Source organism: Anguilla rostrata, chromosome 7 (genome assembly GCF_018555375.3).
Source record: "Anguilla rostrata isolate EN2019 chromosome 7, ASM1855537v3, whole genome shotgun sequence".
NCBI classification, from domain to species: domain Eukaryota; kingdom Metazoa; phylum Chordata; class Actinopteri; order Anguilliformes; family Anguillidae; genus Anguilla; species Anguilla rostrata.
In genome coordinates this window covers 24,932,175-24,956,416 of record NC_057939.1, presented here as the reverse complement: position 1 = coordinate 24,956,416, position 24,242 = coordinate 24,932,175, and the positions used below count along the sequence as shown (strand labels likewise).

The 24,242-nt window shown below is 42.2% G+C and overlaps 1 protein-coding gene across 5 annotated transcripts in view; it reads right to left on the bottom strand.

The window, feature by feature from the left end:
* The window catches only part of LOC135259448 (lymphocyte cytosolic protein 2), a 32,105-nt gene extending 22,362 nt beyond the window's left edge, over nucleotides 1–9,743 (bottom strand). For 2 of the 5 annotated variants that reach the window (XM_064343865.1, XM_064343866.1), the window contains exon 1: nucleotides 9,509–9,737. In XM_064343865.1, coding sequence (XP_064199935.1) covers nucleotides 9,509–9,567 — 59 coding nt within the window. In that variant the 5' untranslated portion in view covers nucleotides 9,568–9,737. Of the gene's footprint in view, nucleotides 1–3,545; nucleotides 3,696–9,508 lie in introns of those variants that run through there. The other 3 variants (XM_064343867.1, XM_064343864.1, XM_064343868.1) reach the window with 3 other exon arrangements.
* Nucleotides 9,744–24,242: the final 14,499 nt, after the last annotated feature.

Sequence of the window (24,242 nt, the reverse complement as noted above, 5' to 3'; positions counted from 1 at the left end):
CTAATCAATTAAAAGCATAAGTTTCCACAAAATCCTGAAACGGATGAACCCTTGCTGTGCCCCTCTGGGCTTACGCCCCGTGGGGTGTTTTTCATTAGGAAACAGTGCTTTTTGTGCTGTTTCATTCACACATATTTTACGCTTTACGCCATTTCAGAGTATCTCTGTCCGGTCAGGTCACATGGCCATGAGTTGCTCTATAATCTGAATTTGTTCGGTTTACATCCAGAAGCATGTCATGTAATGTCATCTCACAGCTTTGCTTGTAAACTTCCTAGAACACGGTGTCAGCCACGCGTGTATGAGCCCCATGGCTTACTGTAACTGTGGCCCGTGTCTGTCTTCTTTGTTCGAGACTCACCGTGGATATGTCTGCCTCACTGGAAAGCCTCCACTGGCTCTTTCTTTTCTTTACCTTCCTCCCACTCAGCTATTGCCGGCATTTCCTCTCTTGTCACCATCGTGTGACCCAAATACCCACCTGGCTAAATTTAGAGTCCTGCCACAGCACAGAAGAGTTTCTGCAAACTTCCTGTAGCTGAAAACCGGCATTGCCTGAGCTCACTAATGTTGGTGGACATCATGCAGTAAGCTTATGATGGCGAAAGTCACATAATTGAATTTGGAGGACCTTCTGCACTAAGAAACACCAGCTTAGCGCATTCGCCTTGGTCACTTCAACATCTGTCTTATCACCATTAGAACCTCTGCAATATGTACAACAGATATTTACCATGTGGGTGTATCTATACACTGCGGGCTGGCCTAAATATGTTAACTGCTATAGACTATCCTTCCTATTAAGTGCAGTGCCTCTTTCTTAACAGGTCATTCAAGGCAAAGTAGGAGGCCTATCATGACTCCCATAAGTAGGCAGTATACTCCAAATTATGTGCACACTTTTCGAAAACAAACCACCGGTAAACGCATTGCCAGACACTGTGGTTAGCATACAGTGTTAAAGTCCTGCCCACCTAGGAAGTGGTTTGAAACAACAGCATTTCCAATTGAAGAAAACTTTTTGCAAAAATCTCATAATCTGATGAACAAACAATTCAACTCTTTCTCCAAAAGATGTGTTTTGCATATCAGTTGATTGTAAAAAAATATATATATTTAAAAAATTGTATCTACAGATTTACAACATGTGTAAACATCTGTTGTGTAGTTAACAATGAATTGTGTAATAAATAAACAATGAAGAAGTGAAAATATGAGGATACAGTTTAATCTCTATTCTGTTCAGCCAATAAATCTTTTTTGATCTAGGAAAAAATGTAAAATGTTATTGCCTGCTTCTATGGAGTGAATTTGATGAATTTCTAGAACTCATAGGAAATACATGGCAGTAATCATGGCAGCCATCTTGTGGTAGTGCCACATGCTTGCCGAGTATATTTTTTATATTTATATATATCTTTGCACAACTCAGGATCATTGATACCAGAGTAACTTTCCAAGTTCATGGAAATTTCATGCCAGGAATTTCAGCTCATTTCCTTGTGTTTAAAACGGCTGCATGATCGCCATAAAGATGACGATATCCTTGCACTAGTTGAACAACTTAAGTTAAGTTCTTTCAAAAGTATTAATCTCAAGAGTATTACAGTAATGATGATGATGCTACCACGGTTGTATCTAGACAGAATTCAGGAGATTTGAGGAACTGCTGTCCTATCCACTAGGTTCGCCATGATAGAAGAATTAAATTGAGGAAATTTTGACCTGATTTGTCAAACTAAGAATAAATCTTTCAGGCAGAAAGGTAGCCAAATAAAAGATGAGGAAACTGCCTATGACAGATAGGGAAACTAGTAACGAGGTAGCTAGCTATCTACCTAGCATTACTATTTTCACCATCTTATATATAGCTACCTTTCTATCTAAATTTCGGGAGATCGACTGTTCTGTCCACAATGTAATCACAATGGGCGTTCTACACACGAACATAACACACAATTGGCATCTGGGCTCACTTTAACAGGCCATTTACTAAGGAAATATACACAATTAGAGTAGGTAAAGCTATTAAATTATTTAAAAAGTACACTGACAATTCAGCAATGTTGTCTGACATGGCTAGACAGCTAAACCTAGTTTGAACAACAATGTTTTACATATGTATCTTTGCCAATATCTTGTCTACAGGTGGTATAAAGCATTTTAGTTTTATGAATGGGAGTTTAAAAAAAATTACAGTGACATGCACTGCCTTCTGAATTCCGAATCCACAGCAGCTAGAATAGCATGACACATCCAGCTAACCTGCTGGTCGTATACATGTTTCTGATGGCTAAGTCACTGGGAAACCTAGTATGAACAAGGAGATTTGTACATGTATTTCCTCACTAAGATCTTGTCTACAGTGTGGTATAAAGAATTTTAGTTTTCGAATGGGCATTTATGGGCCAAGGGAGGTGGCTATATGTTATCTGATTATACTGTAGCATTTATAGCATTATACATGACAAATATGTGTATGTATGAGACTCGTTTGTGCACAGTTTTACTTGTGTTTTACTTTTTTACCATTTTTTGGTGCGGCTAAGCATCCAGCAGACAAAATTGATGTTTTTAATTTTGTGTACATGACTGATAAAAAACATCCTAGTCTGATTACAATTATGCAAAATATTCACAGAATACATTTACTTGTAGGTTATTTGGGGAGCAACTTGAAAATATGGCACATTGAAAATTGCCTAATAAACTAAGTCAATTTTAACACTTAAACACAGTTTAAGTTACACTCTTATGTGCCTTGTAATATAGGTGTGGACACTACATTATACTATTAAATATAATATTGATTGTATTGATTTAAAAAGTTCATATAACCTTCCAACAATCTATGTCGGTCAAGTGTAGCATAGTTTTGACTATTTAATTCATTTTTAACTTAATTTTGAATCAATTCCACATCCTGCCACATCCAGTTAATTTTATTTTTGTGACATACATCTATGTTTTTCTCAAGTCAAAATAATTGACACACAGATATTCATAGTGACTGTGATAACACCAATGAGCTATGAAGTCAGCTTACTACAGCGGGCACTGACCTCAATGTATCTGTAGCAGTGCATTAAAAAAAGACTGTTGCATTGTTAGAGACAAACAGATCTGCATCACGTTGACATTTGCAGTAAAATCTGCCTTTATGTCTTGTAAAATAATACTTGGTCAGGTTTATAAGCTTTGCACACCAATATAAGTGCTTCTGTCTGCGCTCTTTTGTTTAAATTGCATGACCTGCCTATGTACAGCTCTGTGATACAAATTTACACTTATTTGTTAACTGAAGGTATTGTACATACAAAATGTATGTACCTGTATGTGTACCCAGTGAACTTACTTATAGGGATGTACTGCAAACATTACAAGTCAGACCCTGCTTACAAATGACATGTTGGCCAGAACAGGTTTCCGTCTTTAAGCTGCCATTTTGATAGATATCCACCAAGCTCTCCCCCTCCAAAAAAAAAAGTCAAGCCATCCATTCCAAAAAATAACAATGACAACAACAAAAAAAAATCTAATCTTACCTTACAGGAAAACCCAAGCCATTATGTTAGCGATATCAAATAGTGACTAATTCACCATTGCAGGATTGGTTTCGGTATGGCAGTGTACGGCGGGGGGCAGCGGACAGAATGGGGGCGGGTTAGAAGGTAGCAGGATTTGAAAGAAGTGCGATGGAGGTCTGTGCAGGGTATTGCTGTGCAAGGTCAGCCACTCCCCTGTGGTTTCCTCAGTTATAGTGTAGCTTCATTTCCTCCCAGAGATTGTCATCTGTCCTCTCAAATGAGCTGAGGAGGGCCTGCCTGTCACTCTGTCACCTCATCCTGTGCTTTCCTTATCGGCCAGAATCAAACACCCCCTTCCCAAATCTGCCCCGGAGATAAGGTCCAATTTCAAGATCTGGAGTGATCCGGACACAGAGAGAAAGAGAGATAAAGGAGATGGGCTGTGTGAGCGCGCGTGTGTGTGTGTGTGTGTGTGTGTGTGTGCATGAGTGTATGCGGTTCACCCTACATTCAGAACAATGAACAGACCACTTTTGTTCAAGCTGTCCTTCTGAAGTCTAATGTTTAGCACTTAGCATTTATTGCTGAGAGTTTAGTGCTTTGCATCGCCTTGCATTGTATTTCAGCCATACTCCATTCACTCATGGATTACTTCACCAAAGCTCTTACAGGGTGGCAACATACTTGGCAACCGACCTGAGAAATAGGAAGATTTTGGTAAAAATGTAGGGTCTGGGTCTCCTCTCTGAGAAAAAATTATAGTTTCACAGACTTTGTTTCCTGCATTCTGGTGATTTTCTGAGTATGAAAATAAGCAAAAATCCAAATTTAAGAATGTCCGTTCTAGTTTCACAATCCACCTTACTATACTCAATATAATGTTAAAAATACAGTGAAATAATCAGTTTTGGGGAAGCTCCTCTGAAAATGTAGTTAACTAAGCTACCAATTACTCAACACTGGAAGTAGTCAAACGGTATAACTATGGTACTGTAGAGTCCACATCCATGATGAGATTTTGTCTGTAGACCGCTCACTACAGCAGAACATCTTTTTACTGCAAAGAAATTGAGCGATTTGTTTTATTTGTTTAAATTATACTTGATGCTCATGATTTGTAACTTTTTGCTTTTGGCATTATGACCTGCTTTTACATTAGCTTGCTTGCTAACGGTACCTGCTGTCAGTGACTGAGTTGACAGAGTGAGTGTAACATTATATAGGGTATGGTTGAGTGATGCTTCTGTTGCCTGTAACTTCCAATTCAGAGCACTAGAGGGAGGTGGAAATCAGTGGATATTATCAGCTCAGTCATTGTATTTTAAAGGGGCATGGAAACGAGGCACCATAATCTGTGCTGAGATTCAGTCCGGTATGTACCGGTTGTATGGGAGCCGGGTTTCGGTATTCAACTCCAGTCTACACTGGTGAAAAGGTACTGTGAAGTGTACTCTTGATTTTACACTGAACATTTTTTTCTGTCTGTTTGCAGAAGGCCCAAACGCTTCTCTATGCCCTGCCCTGGATCCTGTGGAATGTACGGGAGGCGGGGGATGGGGAGGGGAGGGGGGGATGACGTGAGGAACCAGAGATAAGACTGTGTGATTATTCAGCAGTGTGAATAATTAAATGCAGACAGATAGAGATCTGTAAACGTTGGGCGGTCAGGCAAGTCAAACTGTGAAGGCTGAAGGGTATCTAGAACTGCGAACTGCTCAATATTCCCTTGGTGGAAATAAACAACTGAGGCTAGGCTAAGAAAAAGACGTGCATGTGCACACGCACACAAAACAGGCTTGCTAATTAACATGCACATACACAAATTTAGATTCCCACACACATACACACACATGCGTACACACGCACACACACACACACACACACACACACTGATGCATTGCACATGTACACACAAAACAGGTTCACAAATTAGACTCCTACACATATACACATGCACACACACACACACTCATGCGTACACACATACATACGTACATACACGCAAAACAGGCTCACACACTAATACATATGCACGTGTACAATTTTAGACTCTCTCACACACATGCACACACTCGCATGCATGCACACACACACAAACAGGCAATGTTGTCTTTCCAAACCCTACAGAGAATGTAGAGATTCTGTTGAATTAGTGTCAAAGAAAGCATGGACAGCGTCCTTGACTGTGATCCTGTAGAGTGGCATGGTAAGCATTCTCTCTCCACAGGCAGACGCATGGAACTCTCTCAGTGATACTGAGAAAAACATCAAATCACCAAATGCCATGCTCACTTTGCCATGTTCACGCACCACCAACATCATTAGCCGCGTTTCCACCGCAGGAACTATACCCCGGAACTAGGAACCTTTTGAGGAACTCAGTGCGTTTCCACCGCAGGAACTAGGGTCTAAATTTAGTTCTGGGGGCTTTGTTTTACCCCCCAAAACGTTCCTGCTCGGGGGGTAGTACTTTCCGAAAGTACAGGAACCTTTTGGGTGGAGCTTGCAGCGCTGAACATTTCTGATTGGTCGAGTACTCGTAGCGTTTGTGTTGTATTTATTTTCCGCCATTACCCGCCATGTTTGAAAATATGCAGCGCAAACCAATTTATTTTCATAATAACTTCAAATCAAACTTATATGTTATGCGGCGCAGTAGCCTACTTTTGGTTATAACCTGTCAACGTCTTGGAATTATAACGTGTGCTCTTCTGTTCTTTTCTTGCTTTAGTATTCGTTTTATAAAATGCTAAGCATTCGTGCTGGGACAGCATATTACGTAGGCTACCAAAACATTCAAACGGATTAATTCGGTTGCTGAATATTTTCTTCCGGATTTTTTTCGTTAGCCCGTTGTAATTGACTCAAAACGTTTGATACAGTTATGTGAGGTATGCGGTAGTTCTGCATAATTAACATTGGTGATACAGTACAAGCAAACTGGAAATCACCTTCCGCACTTTTTATCCGGGTAAAATAACAGTTTAATTCTAGTAATCTTCCCTTTAGCTTTTTCAGACTGCCGTAATTTTACTCAGTTTTACTGCCATTTTTCAATTCCACGAAAAGACCAGGAAGACTATGGACTCATTTATGGTGCGTGGTTCGCATCTGGAGGGCACACGTCGCTGCTCGGCTAGCAGTAACTTCGAAGGAAAGCAAACGGTGGCTGTACCACTACTAATTTACATTTTCACGCAAGTCCGAGTTTTCGTTCTATTCTTGTCATTTTGCGATTAGCCTATATGGAATTGACGACGAGAAAGTAATAAAACAGCTAATTGTTTACAACGTGTGCATGTTTTCTGCTGTTAATGAATGTGTTTGAGAGGATATATGAAAATCAATAAATACAAAAGTAACCATATATAGTCATTGTTGGTAACCCGTTGTATATAAGTGGAATAAACCCCTCCGGGCTGTCCCGGTTATTAGAAAATAATGTAGGCTACTTCGGTGGTAGTATGGGGTTACAGAAGAACTCATATGACAGATGGACCGACGACAACGTCAGTGGGCTAATTTACCTAATCTTCGCGGTACTTTAGACCCCGGTGGAAACGCAGACAACCATTGGCTGAAGGAACCTTTTAGTTCCTGGTAAAGTAGTTCCTGGGACTGAAAGTTCCGGGTAATTTCGGTGGAAACGCGGCTATTGATAATGCTTGCCCTCTGGCATTGTATTGTGCAGCCACACTGTAGTGATGCATTTTAAGTACACCTACAGTACTCAGTACTGGGTAGAACTATTTTGCCATCAGAACCACCTGAAGGTGCCAAAAACCTTTCTTAGGGATTTTGGTCTATTGCATCACAATTGTGGATTTTTCAGCCACACATGAATGCAATCAATCAAATTTTATTTGTATAGCGTATTTACAGCAGTTGTCACAATACGCTTTACAGACAACCCTGGCCTAAACCCCCACAGGAGCAAGCCTGAGGCAACAGTGGCAAGGAAAAACTCCATGTGGCAGATGGGAAGAAACCTTGGAAGGAACCAGGCTCAAGGGGGAAACCCATCCTCCTCTGGTCGGCTCAGGGTGCCAACTGGTGACCAACATGTCAGTCAGTTTTATAGAGTTTATGATGTGGCTCAGATGATGGGTGGGGCCGGATGGCAGTGATGGGGAGCAGCAGGTGGCGACGGATGTGGGCAGGGTGGAAGCAATGACGAAAGAGGGGCTGGACCGCAGAGGTGGGGGAGACCATGCTTCGAACCTCCCATTCCACTGAGGAGCTCTCCAGCTCATCCCAAAGATGCTCTATTGGATTGAGATCTGGGGACTGTGCAGGCCATTGGATTAAGTTGAAGTCACTGTCATGTTTGTGGAACCAGCTTGAGATGATGTGTGCTTTGTGACACAGAGCATTATCCTGCTGGAAGTATCAATTCGAAAAATGGTAGACTGTGGCCAAAAAGGGATGCACATGGTGAGCAACAATGCTTAGGTATGCTGTGGCATTCAAATGATGCTTAAATGGAATTAAGGGGCTCAATGTATGCCAAAAAAAAAATTCCCCACACCATTCCACCGCCAGCACCACCAGCAGCCTGCACCATTGGCATGAGGCGGGACGGATGCCAAATTCTGACCCTAAAATCTGCATTTCACACAAGACATATATTCAGTCATTCGGTTTTGGTGATCATGTATTCGTTGTAACCTCATCTTCCTATTCTCAGCAGACAGGAGTGGAAACTGTTGTAGTCTTCTGCTGGAGTAGCCCACCCACTTCAATATTCAATGTATTGTGTGTGCACTCATCCTTTTGGTCCCACATTTTTCCTGGATTCTTGTCTCTTATGGCCCTAAAGTGGATTCGTACGAGTACAAGGCTGATTTGACTGAATACAGCAGTCTTATTTTTTAAAACGGATCTTTTCCTTTATGAGACAAGGACGTTTTGACTCCAGGTCTATCGCCTAAACTGCCAATAATACTGCAAAAGTACATATAATTTAGCTTTAAAAAAAAAAAAAAAAAAAAAAAAAAAAATTAGGGTTCAGGGAGTTTTTTTTTAAGAAGTGAAATTTGTACCTCACATGATATGATTTTGTTTCGGTTCCCACCTATGGGTTCCATACTCTTCACACACTTCACCTCAACGAGCTTGGAAAGAACTCAGGGATTTGAATCAATAAAATTTAAATGGATGTATAAAATATTAACTGTGCAAGTCGGCATAATTAAAGACAGAAATGTGGAAACAAACACAAATGGATGTGGAAAGTCGCTTGTGTTTCAGTTTGGGATCCCATTTAACTCAATGCAGGGAGAAAAAAAATCACATTTATTTAATTCAAATTAAGTGTAAAACTCATTTATCAGATACGCCAAACAGTTCTTTATGAATGGCTTTTAAAAGAATGTGTGCCTTTGTGACCCCAGAGAGGCAGAGATCTACGGTGTATGTGGGGGTGCCAAAACAGACCATCAGCAGGGTCAGATTCTGTGCTCTGAATCCAGGATAAAACTTTCACTGAGTGCAAAGCTCTTTGAAACTCTCAAAGCTGAGTTATTGACTTCCATTTATTTATTTATTTATTTATTTTTAAAAGATCTCAGGGGGATTGTAACATCCTCAAACTACAGCCACGTGCAGCTGAAATGCTTCTCAGAGAAAGTGCAGCTTGTAGGATCAAAAGAAAGGAAACAATCACAGCACAAAGGTCTGTCTGGAATGATCACACTTTTCACACAAAAATATAAACCCAGCAGTTAAGTACAATCACATTTTTTTGTCCCACTGAACTGATCAATACGGATTGCCATTCTGTCACTTCTAATTTGTCACCAGACACTTGACCTTTTGGTCTCTACATAAAGACATAGGTTAAAAAGACAGATATGCATTAACACAATTTATTTATTTGTTTCGAGCGCAGATATTCCGCTTTGAAAGCTTCCAGCATCCCCTGTAAAATCGATGAGGGGATCAGGGAGAGAAGGTGCGTGAGGATCGATTCTTTACCGTACCTGGGGACTGGCACCTCTTTGGAGCGCAGAATCTCCGCGCACACCCTGAGTCTCTCCATCCCCGGAGCGGGAGCTTAGACCTGTGGCTGGCAGTAGAGTGGCTTTCCTCGTTCCCTTCAGATTTCAGAGAAGTGGTGCCTCGGGTGACAAAGCCTTATTGTCAGCCCACGTCTCCACGGCCCCCTGCGGAGGAAGTTTCTCTCTTTGAAGGACAGCGAGAGAAGAACAGAAAGAGAACGGACTTCCTGATAAAAACAGAGTCCGCTGCTGGAAGAAAAAAAAACAGTTTCAAGGTGAGAATTTTTTTTTTTTTTTCATTAGCCGGGTTATTAATAGGGGACGTAAACACGTGCCGGTGTTTTATGAGGTCGAGGCTGTGAGTCAGACGCAGATGCTGAGGTCGAACTGCCGGCTGATTAAACCTGCTGCTCGCATTCATGAGCGAGTCTGAAAAAAGGTGCGTGTGAAACTGACCAGCACCAGCGTCTGTTTTCGACTTTTACTTATCTCACGCGTAAATTTCTAGTGCCTATATTTAACTATAATAACCCAGAAGGAAATGGTTGTTAGATCAGAAAGAGAAAAAGATGCGTGCTGGGGTCTCATAAGGCAGGTACACGAGCAATGGACCACACCATGTCCAAACTGCAATGAAAAGCACACGTAGTGCTTCTGCGTCGGTGTGCCAAAGATGACTCATTAATCAGGGAACTGGCTGGCTAGACAGTACAGATCGATAGGTAGATGAATAGCCCCCCAAATAGCAAACGATTTTGTGAGCTTCCCAGTATAGGATCAGCACTATAGGACTTTCTTCGCAGAAAAAAAAGACCAAGAAACAAGAAACCCACCATCTGGGACCCCAACACCTGGGCACACGTTTTGCATAAACTAAGCCATTGGTTCCCAAACTGCAGTGTAAGGAGTTGGGACCCCCTGGGGTCTGCAAGGAGCCCTGTGGATGTTCTTAGCAGACTGGACAAAAATATGTTCCCTTTTGTGTTGGCGTATATTTCATTAACTCTGTTTTCATTTATTTTGTACTAAATGCAGTGCCTTACGAAAGAACTAGCCCTATGATTTGTGTGCTTGTCTGATATAGTGACTACATGGCATCTGATTTTAGAAAAATATTTTCATGCACTAGTGAGTTAAACAGCTACTGTATGGCTGATACTGGAAAATGGTGTCAGACATCTATTTTATTGAGGTGGGGAGGGGTTGTAGGGCTGGGCAATATCTATTTGGTGTTGATTAGACAATCAGCAGCAAGGTCTTATATCATGTGTTTTTGTCTGTTACCTTGAAGTTGCAAGGCCTTGACAGATTGGCTGTCTTATCAACATCCAACAGATAACAGGAGAGGTGTCTTTCCCCGAAAGCATTTCACGCTGCCTTGGCAGTTTGGATGTTTACTAACACATCAGGTATCAAGAAAGAAAAGAAGACTCCAAGAAAGGCAATACACCACATGATGATGAGGATCATTATAGCATTCCATAATGATTGTTGCAGTATATCTCCCAGCTGAAAGAGGAGGTGATGATTTTAGCAGGTCTTGAGGTAAAAATGTTTGGGATCTGTTGCACTAACCAAAGCTCTCCACTGGCACATATACATTAGGTCGCGGCATTCCATGCTCCAAGAATAAGCTCACAAGAAAGATGACAAGAATTTGTCAACCTTAGAAACCTTAGCTTCCATATCACATGACTACATCAGCCAATCATAATACATTTGCTTGCCAATTGTCGTGAACGTGCATTTTCATTTCATTTTGTGCATTTTATGGCCATAAACTAAATTTATATGAACAATTTGATTAAAGAATGCATCAGCACATGCACACATGCATGCACATTCAAACACAACCAAGCACACACTCACACAGACAATTACTGCAATGGGAAAGTGAACAATCCAGCAAAAAAAATAAAAATAATTTGAGATGTGTGGCTTCACTGCAGATGTCATCAGGCAGAATGCAGGGGGCTCTTTAAAATGCAGGCCTGTCCTCTGTTAAAATCTCAGAGATGGGGCTCTCTCACCATGCGTGCTTATTAATCAAGAGCACAGGCATCAGGTCTGTGAAACCAATTACTCATTCACAGCTGATATCTCATCTCAACTCACTGGAGCTTCAACTAAGCTTCCTCATCCTAACTGCCTCTGCATTTCTGATTCCAGCTTATCATCCTGACCATTGCATTCCCTCAAGAGCTTGTACCAATGGTGTAATTTAAGGTTGGGGAGCGATTGGGAAAGTGAGGTTACACCCCCCCCCCCCCACACACCATATTGTAAAACAAAATTACCCCCCAATAATATATAACATGATGGTGAGGAAAAATATTTTCATATAATAAAGATGGGGATTTCATTATGTGATTACGATATACTGTACTGATCAGTAAGCCTGGGTATTTGTCATGGAAGTGAAAATGAAGGCAAAAAGCATTCTGTCTTTCTGTGGACCAAATTAAGCGATTGAATGCACTGGGCTATTTTTACTCACATAGGCTGTTCCTATAGCAGCCGGAAACTGCCTATTGATTTTTTTTTTTAACTACAAGAACTTGTTGGGCTACTGTTGCTACTGTTGCATATGTTATTTCAATTGTTTCCCACTGCTGCGCATGAGATCTATTAATTAATTTAATAAATTCACGTAAAAAAAACTGTTATTTCTTCTGCTCTTTCAGTTTTCTGTGATTTTCAAAAACTGCTTGAACTTCAGTCAATATTTCTGTGATGAACACCCAGCCTCACTGTTCAATATTATAGTATTCCCCCTCAGAATTAACCAGAAATAGTAATTTCACAGCTGTTCTGTGAGCGGGTAAAACATATTCTTGGGGGGGGGGCATGCTTCCAGAACCAGAGGGTTCCAGTTCTTGGAGTCCATGCATTTCGACTCCCCCGATATTCAAACTGAAGTTACACCCTTGGCTTGTTTTTTTTTAAACCTGAGAGCCAGTGACTGTTTGAAACCCTATAGGGCACACACTGTACTACAGGAGAGCCAGTGACACGCCTCTCACTGTGGCATGTAAACAGCTGTACCAGGCCCGGCCAAAATAACACCACCCGACGCCAGACAAGACGAGGCTCACTGTCATCCACTGGGGCAGGCGGTCGGTTAGTTAATGATATAGCTGAGAGTCTGCATTCTTGGAAACAGCTGTTTATCTGAGCAGTTCATGCGTCTGTTCTTTTTTCTGGGCATGTCATGTAGAGAAACCATTTGGGTTAATCATGGTCCTCTGTCAGAGTGACATTTAACAACCTCTCCTGTCATCATTGAGTACAGAATGAAACATGAGAGTAATCTTGGTAGAGGGTGCATCAAAAATAACTGCAAATCGCACAAGCACCTCTGGCCACAAGGTGCAGCCTCACCACCTCAACCTTGTAATAATAACAATAATAATAATAATAATAATAATAATAATAATAATAATAATAATAATAATAATAATAATAATAATAATAATAATATTATTGTTTTAGGGAATAGGGAATTTATGGCAGCACTTTGAGTTAAATGTTTGTGTGAGTGTGTGTGTGTGTGTGTGTGTGTGTGTGGGGGGGTGTGAGTGTGTGTGTTGGCGGTGTGGGTGTGTGTGTATGTGCGCGTGTGTATGTGTGTGGTGGTGATGGTGTGTGTGTGTGTGTTTGTGCGGTGGTGTGTGTGCATGTGTGTGCGTGTGTCATAGGGAGCAGTCATTCAGAGAGAAGCTGTATGCTTCTTTTATGTTTCATACACTGGAAGAACAATCCCATAGACTGTAAATTTAATAAAGGTTTGTAAAAAAGGAAACAAAAGAAACACTGATAGCTTCAACAGAAACCACATGTTTGACTTGTTCTTTGAAGACAAGGCCCCTCTTTGCTGCTAACGGATATACGTAGCTGAGGGAAGTGGCTTTGGCCACAGGGTGTTAAACAGTGAGAGTAGTGCAGAGTATTTCAGTTTTCCCTCGACCTGTGATCTTTCAGGCCCCACAGAGTACCGAACCATGCTCCTCCTGCCAATTCATAAAAAAAGTTGAAAACACTGCCAATAATACAACACGTCAATCAGATGAAGTGAACACACACACACACATCACACTCTTTCAAATTCAGTTCAATTCAACTTTAATTTGGTTTGAACTTTTTACGGAGACGCTGTCACACGGACGCTTTCTGGGAAAATGGCTGAGCATGTACATGCATGCACGCACGCACGCACGCACAAAGAGCGTATGAGCTCTGGCGCTGCAATCACAGTGCAATATTTTAGTTCACAACTAGATGGCACCAACTCTCACTGTGGGAGAAGTGAAAAACTTGCTTCTTTCAAAATTAAAAACACATTTGAAATCGGTTTGACAACTGCCACATCCTTGATGACAAAAATAACACTGTTAAATGACACAACATTGTGGATGAGTTTTGGATGTGACTGCTTAACTACATAGATTATGTATTTATATGCTTTTTTTGTCATGGTTGAAGTCAAATTATCTGCTGAATATAGTGAGTTATCAATGACAAAACAAAAGCAAATACAATGCACAATGTAAAATTAGGTGTTAGATAGGAAATGAAAACAACGTAAAATTAGGTGTTAGACTGGTGTAATAACACACTGGCGCGGTGTTCTCAATTCTAATTTCTGCCATTTAAGTTGGATACAGAGGATCAAATGTTCTGACAGCTGAGTCTCTATTTATACAGGAAGTTGTTGGGAAAGAAACAGGAACTAATTACCAAACTTTCTCAGCCTGCCTACTTCAGTGAATACCCTTTCTATGAGCCACAGCTTCTTAAAATGTGGCCCAATGTTCAGAAATGACATCGTAATTTCTAAAATCATATGTCAAATCAACTGCATGTACACTGCAGTTTGTGGAGCACATGCAACCAAAGGCAGCCTTTCATATGACTGGTATGGATGCTGATAGAAAGTGTTTAATATACAGCAAGTTATTCTTTTAGATATATCTATCTCAAGGCACACCTGGAGCCCTTTCCCCAGCCCCACCAGTGGCTCCTGGTTTGGGAGCCCCATGCCTTAAACCCTTTGAAGAGCAACCATTTCAAACGTTTTTTAGAATTTTTCTTTTCTTCAAAATTAAGTTTTTGTTGGTGTCCTAGATCTCCACTGGTTTCAATTAGTGATTGTTACATAAACATTAGAATGTTCAGTTGATAAAATTCTAATGACATATTTGTGATCTCACTGAGGGTGTCGGTATGGTTACAGATTGTACAGATTGTAAAATGTTGATTATTTTATTTATTTATTTATTTATTATTTTTATTTTTTTATGTTGCCTTAATTTTCCAAGCCATTGATCCTCCTCCTGCTTGAATCTCAACCTGGTCAGGAAATACACAAAGCGAGTTTTTTTTTTTTTTGATTTCCAAATTTATTTCTCACCTACAATGACATTTTTCTTTTTCCCTAAATTGAGTTTGAAATAAAACAGATGATGTATAGAGAACAATTAAGCACACACTAGACAGACCACCAGGACTAAACTATATGACTCTGGACTGTACTGATAATTGTAATACGGAACTGTATCCGAGACTCTTTGACTGTGAGTGTCAGCTGAGCTACAGAATCAATTATATGACCATGGAATGAACTGCATGACAACATATTACACTGTATGACTGTGGACCTGCTGTACTATATGGCAGTGAGCTAAACTACATCGCCATGGACTGCACTAGAGTGGGCTCAGTTACAGTGGCTCAGACACTTAAACATTCCATAGACACCCATAATCAAAGCAACTTGCTGTTTATTTTTTTTTTTAAATCATACAATCCATTTATACATTCTGGATATCTACCAAAGCAATTTAGGTTAATTAAGCAGCTTTATCAATGGCATAATGGCATTTCTTGCAAGGGAACTGAACCTACAGTTCCTGAGTTGCAAGCCCTGATGCCTACCCGATGTACTACACCGTCACAACCGCAATAATCCATACATCCAGACGAATAGGCTGAATCACACAAAAAACATTTTATTTTTTAAACTGCAAATCATGCCGGTCACCCTGGATGAAAAAGAAAATAACATGCAGCAAGAATACAGTGTCAAGTTCTGCGGTCCATTTGGCTTCAGAAGAACAAGGAACAGTCCATTCCCAAAAATGGCCAATTATCAATTAATCTCAATTACGCAATTCGGGTCTCAACTGGAACAAAAACCAGAGGCATACAGTCTAGAGGATGTGTTACAATTTGCGCCCCAAGCAAGCTCCACCAGTAAATTTCCAGGCAAATTTAAATCCAAAACAAAACATCAGGTTGTGAAACCCATGTCGACAATTAGAAACGTGAGAAATATAGTTTGATAATATGTTTTTATAAGCGGGAGCTTCTCTTCCGTTGGATTTAAAATAAAAATAGGCATATTTCCCTAATCCGTGTCAAGGCCTTGTTTATTTATTTTTGTGTGTGTTTTGGGTTATTTGCCACCATTTGCAACGTGCAGAGGAGATTTTTTTTATTTCATTTTTTATGTTTTACTTAATACTCGCCGGGCCGTCTAACCCTCATCCTGTCGGTTTTGGAGAGGTGTTTTGAACGAAGCGCGAATCCAGGTCGGATCGCAGTCGGAGCGTTCCTAATGATCTTCTCATTCATCCGCGCCTTTTCCTCCCGCTGCTCTGAGGAGTCCCCGGGAGATGAGCGCGGGAAAGCGTCGGTCGATAAAGGGGGCGCTAATGAGACGGGAGTCGGGCCGCCTGCGCGAGGACGCCGCATAATTCGCCGTATCGCTCCTGCCACCCCATCGAAAGCGCGCGCCCTCGGCCTTTTCTCATTCCGGCTGATATTATTTCAAGTCGTGTGCCTCGGCTCTCCGAATGGCGAGCTTATATTTAGCTGCATTTTTCAGCCTACCTGAGCATTGTGACTGAACGGCGGCGTCTCACCTTCTCCGTAGCACATAGCACGCGCCGTTCTCGAAATTGCTTCTTGTAACTTCGGGGTTAATGCGTTGGGGTCACCATGAAGCTCCCCGCTGCGTCTTCGGGGACGTTTTATGTGCCTTTCTCTCTTCTGCCGAAACTAAAATAGTAAGTTCATTCAGAAGAGCTACAAGGGACAAATGCATTTGAATAATGGGATTAAAAATGATGAAAGATGACAGCCAGGGCACTGAGCGTTCAGGATAGTTATTACAATTTAGACAAAAGAGGCACACTTCAGAAAGGTGAGACCTATATTAATTTTCCCTGCGCATTGGCGCGATAAGTTAAAATGAGGTGCTAAATAAGAGGGGAATGCATGCGCTCGCGAGTGTCTGTGCGCTCAGCTGAGTGTAGAAGCAGTAACGGCTGGTGAGCTGCAAACAGAGAAGGCAGTGAACCTTCCTTTGTTTTGATAATTATCCTTAACCGGATTTTTGCATGATTATCAGGCATGCCAATTTAAATAAGACTCGCACAATAGCAGATGATTCCCTTTTGATTGCATCTAATGTGTTACATTTGTGTTCCTCACGTTAAATAATTCTTGTAATAATAAAAAGACATTTTCAATCTCTTTGATGTAATTAAAATTATTTGATGCAACTCAGTGTCCCTGTTGGCCTATAATCAAACTTAATGTATTTGCAATCACAAAGGAAGAAGATTTTGACAGAAAGGCTAGCCCTTTCTAACGGAGAGAGAGAAAGATAGATGCATGTTTGCGAGTATATGCGGGTGCCTGTGTTTGTATGCATCGCCATGCTTATTTTTGTCTGCATGAGTGTGTCTGTGTGTTTGTGCAAAATGAAATGCAGCGGGATTGTGTGTTAGCAGGCTGACAGATGTTGCTCTGTCTGTGACAGGGGCAAATGTCTCAGTGATCAATGGCAACAGTAAGGGGTGAGTTTGGCCTGCATAATTTTCTGTCAGGGGAGGATACGCTGCATACAAACGTAACCGTCATGCAGAAAATGGAAGCGAAATGAGACCCACCATTTCCTGCAGATGAATGCGAACATGACCGTAAGGATAACCTTACGCAAGAGCCGGAGGGTGACACAGAGTGCATGATGCATGTGGGCATGATCTCTCTGCTCTCCCTGCATTCAGACTCTATGGTTAACGCCCTTCCTCAGCTCTAAACCCATTGTGCTGAGCTCATAATGGATCTATAATAATAATAATAATAATAATAATAATAATGTGGTGCTCCTGGAAGAGTTAATAAATGGCAAGCTTCTTTGGTGTGTCTGTGTGCAGGCTCTCATAGACTGCCGTGGGTCAGTGTGCCACACTAGCTTGTAGTATTTTCATTATTAGGGGGCCAAGGATCTAATGTGCACTCTGTACTTTGTTCCCACCCAGTTTCTGCCAATTCCCTGTTCCCAAAAGCAACTGTGCCCACCTCAAGATCTAGAGCGCACATCTTCACAATTTCCTTTCAATCAACAGCCAATTTAGACCTTGGAAACCACGTCAAAAAAGAACATACTGTACATATAACCCTCCAGGAGGTGGAGTTGTGCATGCCTACCCTAAACCCTATGGCCTGGCTACTCTGGAAATCATGCCCTAACCACTTAATATGTCACCACACTACTTACTGGTCCCTTAATCAGGAAAAGCATACTTCTTGGCTGTTCTATATACACTCTCAGAAATAAAGGTACACAAGGGTACAAATTCTGTACAAGTTCAAAACTGTACCTCTAAAGGTACTAGTGACAAGCGATTGTACCTTTCTACCTTTTTTTCTGGTAAAGGTACAGTTCTGTACCTTCAAGGGGTACTGCCACAGTGACAATCGATTGTACCTTTCTAGGTACTGAATGGTACCTTTTTTTCTGAGAGTAACCACTGCATCACACCATCTCTCTGTTTGCCGACATCTGTACAACGCTACCTGTATTACCTGTACTCTAACCACCAAATCACGCTGCTTTACTTTCTATTCCATTTGACTTCCAAGCCATCTTGACAAGATACCTTTATTACTGCACACAGGGGGAAGAAGAGCAGGGACATACAATGGATACACAATAAAAGGTTCCATGTAAAACTTCACTAGAGTGAATTTTGACCTTGGATTTGACCTGTCCTGGATATGAAATATGTTCTAGCTAAATTAACACTGATAATTTTACCGCATCCGAACACAGGCCACAGCAATGAAGGGGTGTCTTTATATTTTCTGCTTATTTTTAGCTGAGACCTGATATTTCTGATTTCTTTTCAGATGTCCTTATCCAGGGAAATATGCATACCTCACACATTTTTCTTCAATCTATTTTTACATGATATTCTTCTTTTTCGCAGTTAGATTATGCACCAAAGCAGCCCGGGTTACTCGTGTCGCTTGAAGTCGCGACACCAGTTCCCCCCCCCCTCCCCGAAATGGAGCAGTTTCCCAGCTGCATGGTGGCCAAATATCAGTGAACTGGTTTTTATTAGTTGTTTTGGTTTTAGAAGGGAAACCTGAAACCTTGCAGTGGCTTTAGGTGTGAGGTGGCGCTCCTCACGTGAGCCTTTGGGAGATTTATGGGAATCGCTCACGCGTGGACCCACAGAACCCGTCTGTGAGAACGGCATCGCGGGTCCTCAGAGCCCCGAGCAAGAGCAGCGAGACGAACGGAGTTTTCAGGAGCCAATCCCGAGGACGGCTCTACGGAACGCGGGACGCGGCGGTGATTCACGCACCGCCCTCGCCCGTAGCCGCGAAGCACGCTGGAGAACAGGCCCGCCGTTGGCAGTGCACTCTCGGTCTGCGGCAGTGGGCTCCTCCTCCCGTTCTGGTCGGGTGGCGGGGTCAATGGCATTGAGCTTCGTGCTTAGTCTGACCGAAAAATGAAACGGCTCGTTAATGGGGAAGAGCTGTGATTAGTGGTGCCACCTAGCGGACTTTTGCAGGGAAGGGGCATCTAAAAAAAAAGCACACACAGATGGTCCGCTTCAAGGACAGGGTGTTGTATCATCACATTTGGACTTTGAGTGATAAAATGAAGCTGTTATTTCTAGATTGCTGTATATAATATACTGCAAAAGGAAACCCATCTGCGTGATGAGGGGTTAGTTATGATGGGTCTGTAGAAAATGTGCCACTTCTAAAACATGCCATTCAAACAGAATGATTGCACGTCCGTTACAGAACACTCCAACCCCCCCCCCCAATCACACTCACTGTACATGCAGCAGGAATTTACAATATGCCTCATCAGTACATTTTCACACAATTTAGGATCCACAGAAATGAATATTTGACAATCCCATCACTTGTCATATGTTATCTTCCGTGAAATAATGATTAAATATACAGAAAACAAACACTCACAGATGAACACATAGACAGGCTATATGGGCATATCTGCCCAGGCAAACAAACACACATGCTTCCAAACATGTATGCACATACAGACACACACAGTCACACGCGCACACACACACACCTCAGTAAAAGGAGTGGGTCCACGGCTCAGTGCAGTGGGGATAAATTATCGGGTGAGGTGGCTCGAGCGTCCGTGCGTGCGTGTATGTGGTTGTGTGTGTGTGTGTGTGTGTGTGGGGGGGGGGGGGGGGTTCCTCAGGTTAATCATATGGCTCTGCCGTCCTTTGCGCTGTGTGTGGATGGACCAAACGAGCCGGCTGGCCGTGAAACTGGCTCTCAGAGCCAACATTAGTCTCTGTCGGCCATTAGAGCAGCGTGCTGTTTATACAGCCCCATCACTCCACCAGGCCTGCAACTCAGCCACCCCCCAACCCCCCCCCTGCCCCCCTCACCCCGCCGCACGGCCGTTTTAATGGCCTCATTCACCGGAGAGCACAGCCGCAATTCCTTAACCGTTAATCCCGACATTGATCATGCCCTGCCCAATATGCCCTGCACACTATAAGACCGTTAAGGGCTTGTATTTAACTTGCAATAATGATTACAGCAGGAGCCCAGGAAGGAAATGGGGGGGGCTGGGGGGGTGAGGGTGGGGAGAGGGGGCAGTATGGGCAGAGTCTGAATGTATGGGGGGTATGGGTAATCTGACTGCAGCGTGGTTACATGTTTTGTAATGTTGCTTATTATAATTTTTTTTAATGTACATGTAGAATTTATGTTTATTCTGTAACTGATTTTGATACATTTTCCCATCTGTCTCTCCCACTCCATCATTACAGTGTGCACTCCATCATTAAACGAATCAAAGTTTAACAGGTTATAATGTGTTTAATGCATAGCGTTCTATTTCTAAAGCACTTGGTTTGATGTAATTATAGATGCCCATGGGGTAGCTTCAGAGCTGAAGTGTTGGTTTGTCACATTTCGGTGTGATTCTTAAGCGAGAAGAATCTAATCTAAAAAGTGTTCTTGGCTGCTGGGTGGCTCATTTGGGTTAATGACACCTCGCTGTGTTAATGGGTGGTTGCGTCGCTCAGGGTATGGGAGGGCTCCATTTATTGGGGGACCGTGTTTTATCGCTGTTTAGAGATCCTAGCTGGGTGACTGGGTACCCGTGGAGTACAGGCCAAAATCCACATATGAGATGTCTTCCTTCAGCTCAGGTCTGTGCAAGCTTGGTTGTGGGCTTCAGCGATAAAAGAAGCAGGGTGGTGAACTGCGGATGTTTTCACTTCCCCTGGACTGGCAGTGGGTACTTGTGCATGCATGCAACTACAAATAGTTCATTAGTTATTCCAAATTTGGGTTGGAATTGGATATTCTCAGCCCCATGATGGGCACCAAATTTATTTTTTAAAAATGTTCCCTTTTCTGTCCACTGTCCTGTCATCCAGAAAATATTGAGGCCGTGTTCAAGTGTTATGAACTGCGACATGACCCAGCAGAAACAGGCATTAAAAAATTCAGCATTTTGCCTTTGAAAAGCTTACAAGGATGGAATTAGCATTTTGTGAACCATTTCCAAAAAAAATAATAAAACTAATGATGTTATATGCTAATGTATCATCTGTGAATATGAAAATAAGCTTTTGCTTGATTTTGCCTTTTGCTTTTACAGGCCAGAGTCAAGGTCTCATGATAGATAACGTGAAAAAAGCCTTTCAACACCCTGACCTTTCACTTCCTCAGCCATTCAGACATTTCCTGCTTGGCACCACACAACCCAGCCCTAACTGTGAAGGTTGCCAGGGCTTGTTTATGTTACTGACAGACTTTCATCAAAACACTGACCCACCTACCAGTAAAAAAGAATGACCTTTTTTAACACCTGTCTGACAAAGATAAGCCCTGATTTAGGGAGCAAGTTAAATATTTTGATAAACCAGTACACTTAACTCCATTTGTGATGCTAAACTCCTGTTTACTTCTCTCCAAATGAAATTTTTTACAGCTACAGCACATATCTGCAGCCAAGCAAAAAACACAGACCCTAAATCCATCTGTTAGTATCTTTTTGACAGAGAACAAAAATTGAATTTATCAATATAAAACTTCAGTATTTTGGTGAAATTAAAAAAAAAAAAAAACATCAAAATATCAATAGCAATATCCCCACAACCATCACACAACATACTTACAACCTTGCTAGTTGCCACAGGGTACACACAATCACTACAAAACCCTCTTACATCTTCTCTACAATATCCCCACAACCATAACACAACATACCTACAACCTTCCCACAGCATACACAAACCACTACACAACCCCTTTACAACATTTGCACAATATCCCCTCAACCATCACACAACATACCTACAACCTTCCCACAGCATACACAAACCACTACACAACCCCTTTTCAACATTTGCACAATATTCCCACAACCATCACACGACACACCCGCAAGCCTTCCCAAATGTCTGCACAACCATGACATGACACACCCACAAGCCTTCCCAAATGTCTGCACAACCATGACATGACACACCCGCAAGCCTTCCAAAATGTCTGCACAACCATCACATGACACACCTGCAAGCCTTCCCAAATGTCTGCACAACCATCACATGACACACCCACAAGCCTTCCCAAATGTCTGCACAACCATGACATGACACACCCGCACGCCTTCCCAAATGGCTCCACAACCATGACATGACACACCCGCAAGCCTTCCAAAATGGTTCCACAACCATCACACGACACACCGGCAAGCCTTCGAAAATGGCTCCACAACCATCACATGACACACCCGCAAGCCTTCCCAAATGGCTCCACAACCATGACATGACACACCCGCAAGCCTTCCAAAATGGCTCCACAACCATCACACGACACACCGGCAAGCCTTCGAAAATGGCTCCACAACCATCACATGACACACCCGCAAGCCTTCCAAAATGGCTCCACAACCATCACATGACACACCCGCAAGCCTTCCCAAATGTCTCCACAACCATCACATGACACACCCGCAAGCCTTCCAAAATGGCTCCACAACCATCACATGACACACCCGCAAGCCTTCCCAAATATCTCCACAACCATCACATGACACACCCGCAAGCCTTCCAAAATGGCTCCACAACCATCACACGACACACCCGCAAGCCTTCCCGCAGTGTCCCCTCAACCACTTCACAACCACAGCACAAGCTCTTCACAGCCTCAGACTCCGCAGCACCTTCCCCCCTGGGCTGCCCGTTTGTCACTCCTCTTTCCTCAGCACGGCGGCTCCTCGCAGAGGCAGGGAAGCCATGCGTGGGGCTCCAGATGTTTCTCTTTCTGGGAAAGCGGCGAGCGTGAACGTTAAAAATGCTTTTCGGCGAGGAAGACTGCGATCCTTCAGCACACGCCAGCCACAAGTGCTCATCAAAGCAGGAGGGAGCGAGAGAGCGAGAGAGAGAGAATAGCATTCTGCGACAGATGTGCAAGCATTCGGTTTCATTGGTGTTTTTTTAGAAGTGGCAAATTTACTACAGACCCATCATAACTAACCCCATATCACACAGATGGTTTCCCTTTGCAATGTATTATATACTGCATGAGAAGCATCTAGAAATAACAGCCCCAATTCATCATAAAAAGTCCAAATCCAATGATACAAAAACCCACAGTACATTATAAGCAGACCATCTGGAGTCTTTTTTATTTTCTTTTTTTTGGAATTACAACTCCCCCTTAATGGCAAAAGTCCGCTAGGTGGCACAGCCCTTTCCCATTAACAAGCAGTTTCATTTTTCGGTCAGACTAAGCATGAAGCTCAATGCCATTGACCCCGTCACCCAACCAGAACTGGATGAGGAACCCACTGCCGCAGACTGAGGGTGCACTGCCTATAGTGGGCCTGTTCTTGAGCATACTTCACAGCTACGGGATAGGGCAGTGTGTGAATCCCGGCCGTGTCCTACGTTCCGTAAAGCTGTCCTAGGCGGCATCACTAATCAGATCTGTTACCCATCAACAAGATGCTAAACTGCTCATATTTTCCAAAAAGTGAAGATATGACAGTGGCACTATTCTTCAGGCAGTAATGACAGTACATTTTCTTTGAAGAAAATTAAATAATAATAAGACTACAAAAAAAAAAACAGTACAGAGAGAGTGCCTTCAAAGGTTCAATGCAACACACACAGGAAGGCACTTTGAAGATGCTGAAATGCACCGGGTCCCATAAAATAAACATGCTAAGTCCCAGAAAAAGAAACAGACAGCAACTACTCTACCTTCAAACTGGTAAAAAAAAAATAATAATAATAAAAACTCATTTGTTTTCAACATTAACAAACTTAGCATTTGAATTTTTTTAAAACTTCAATTCCACAGTTTTACAGTGCCATAGCACACTTCACATTAATTATAGAGATGG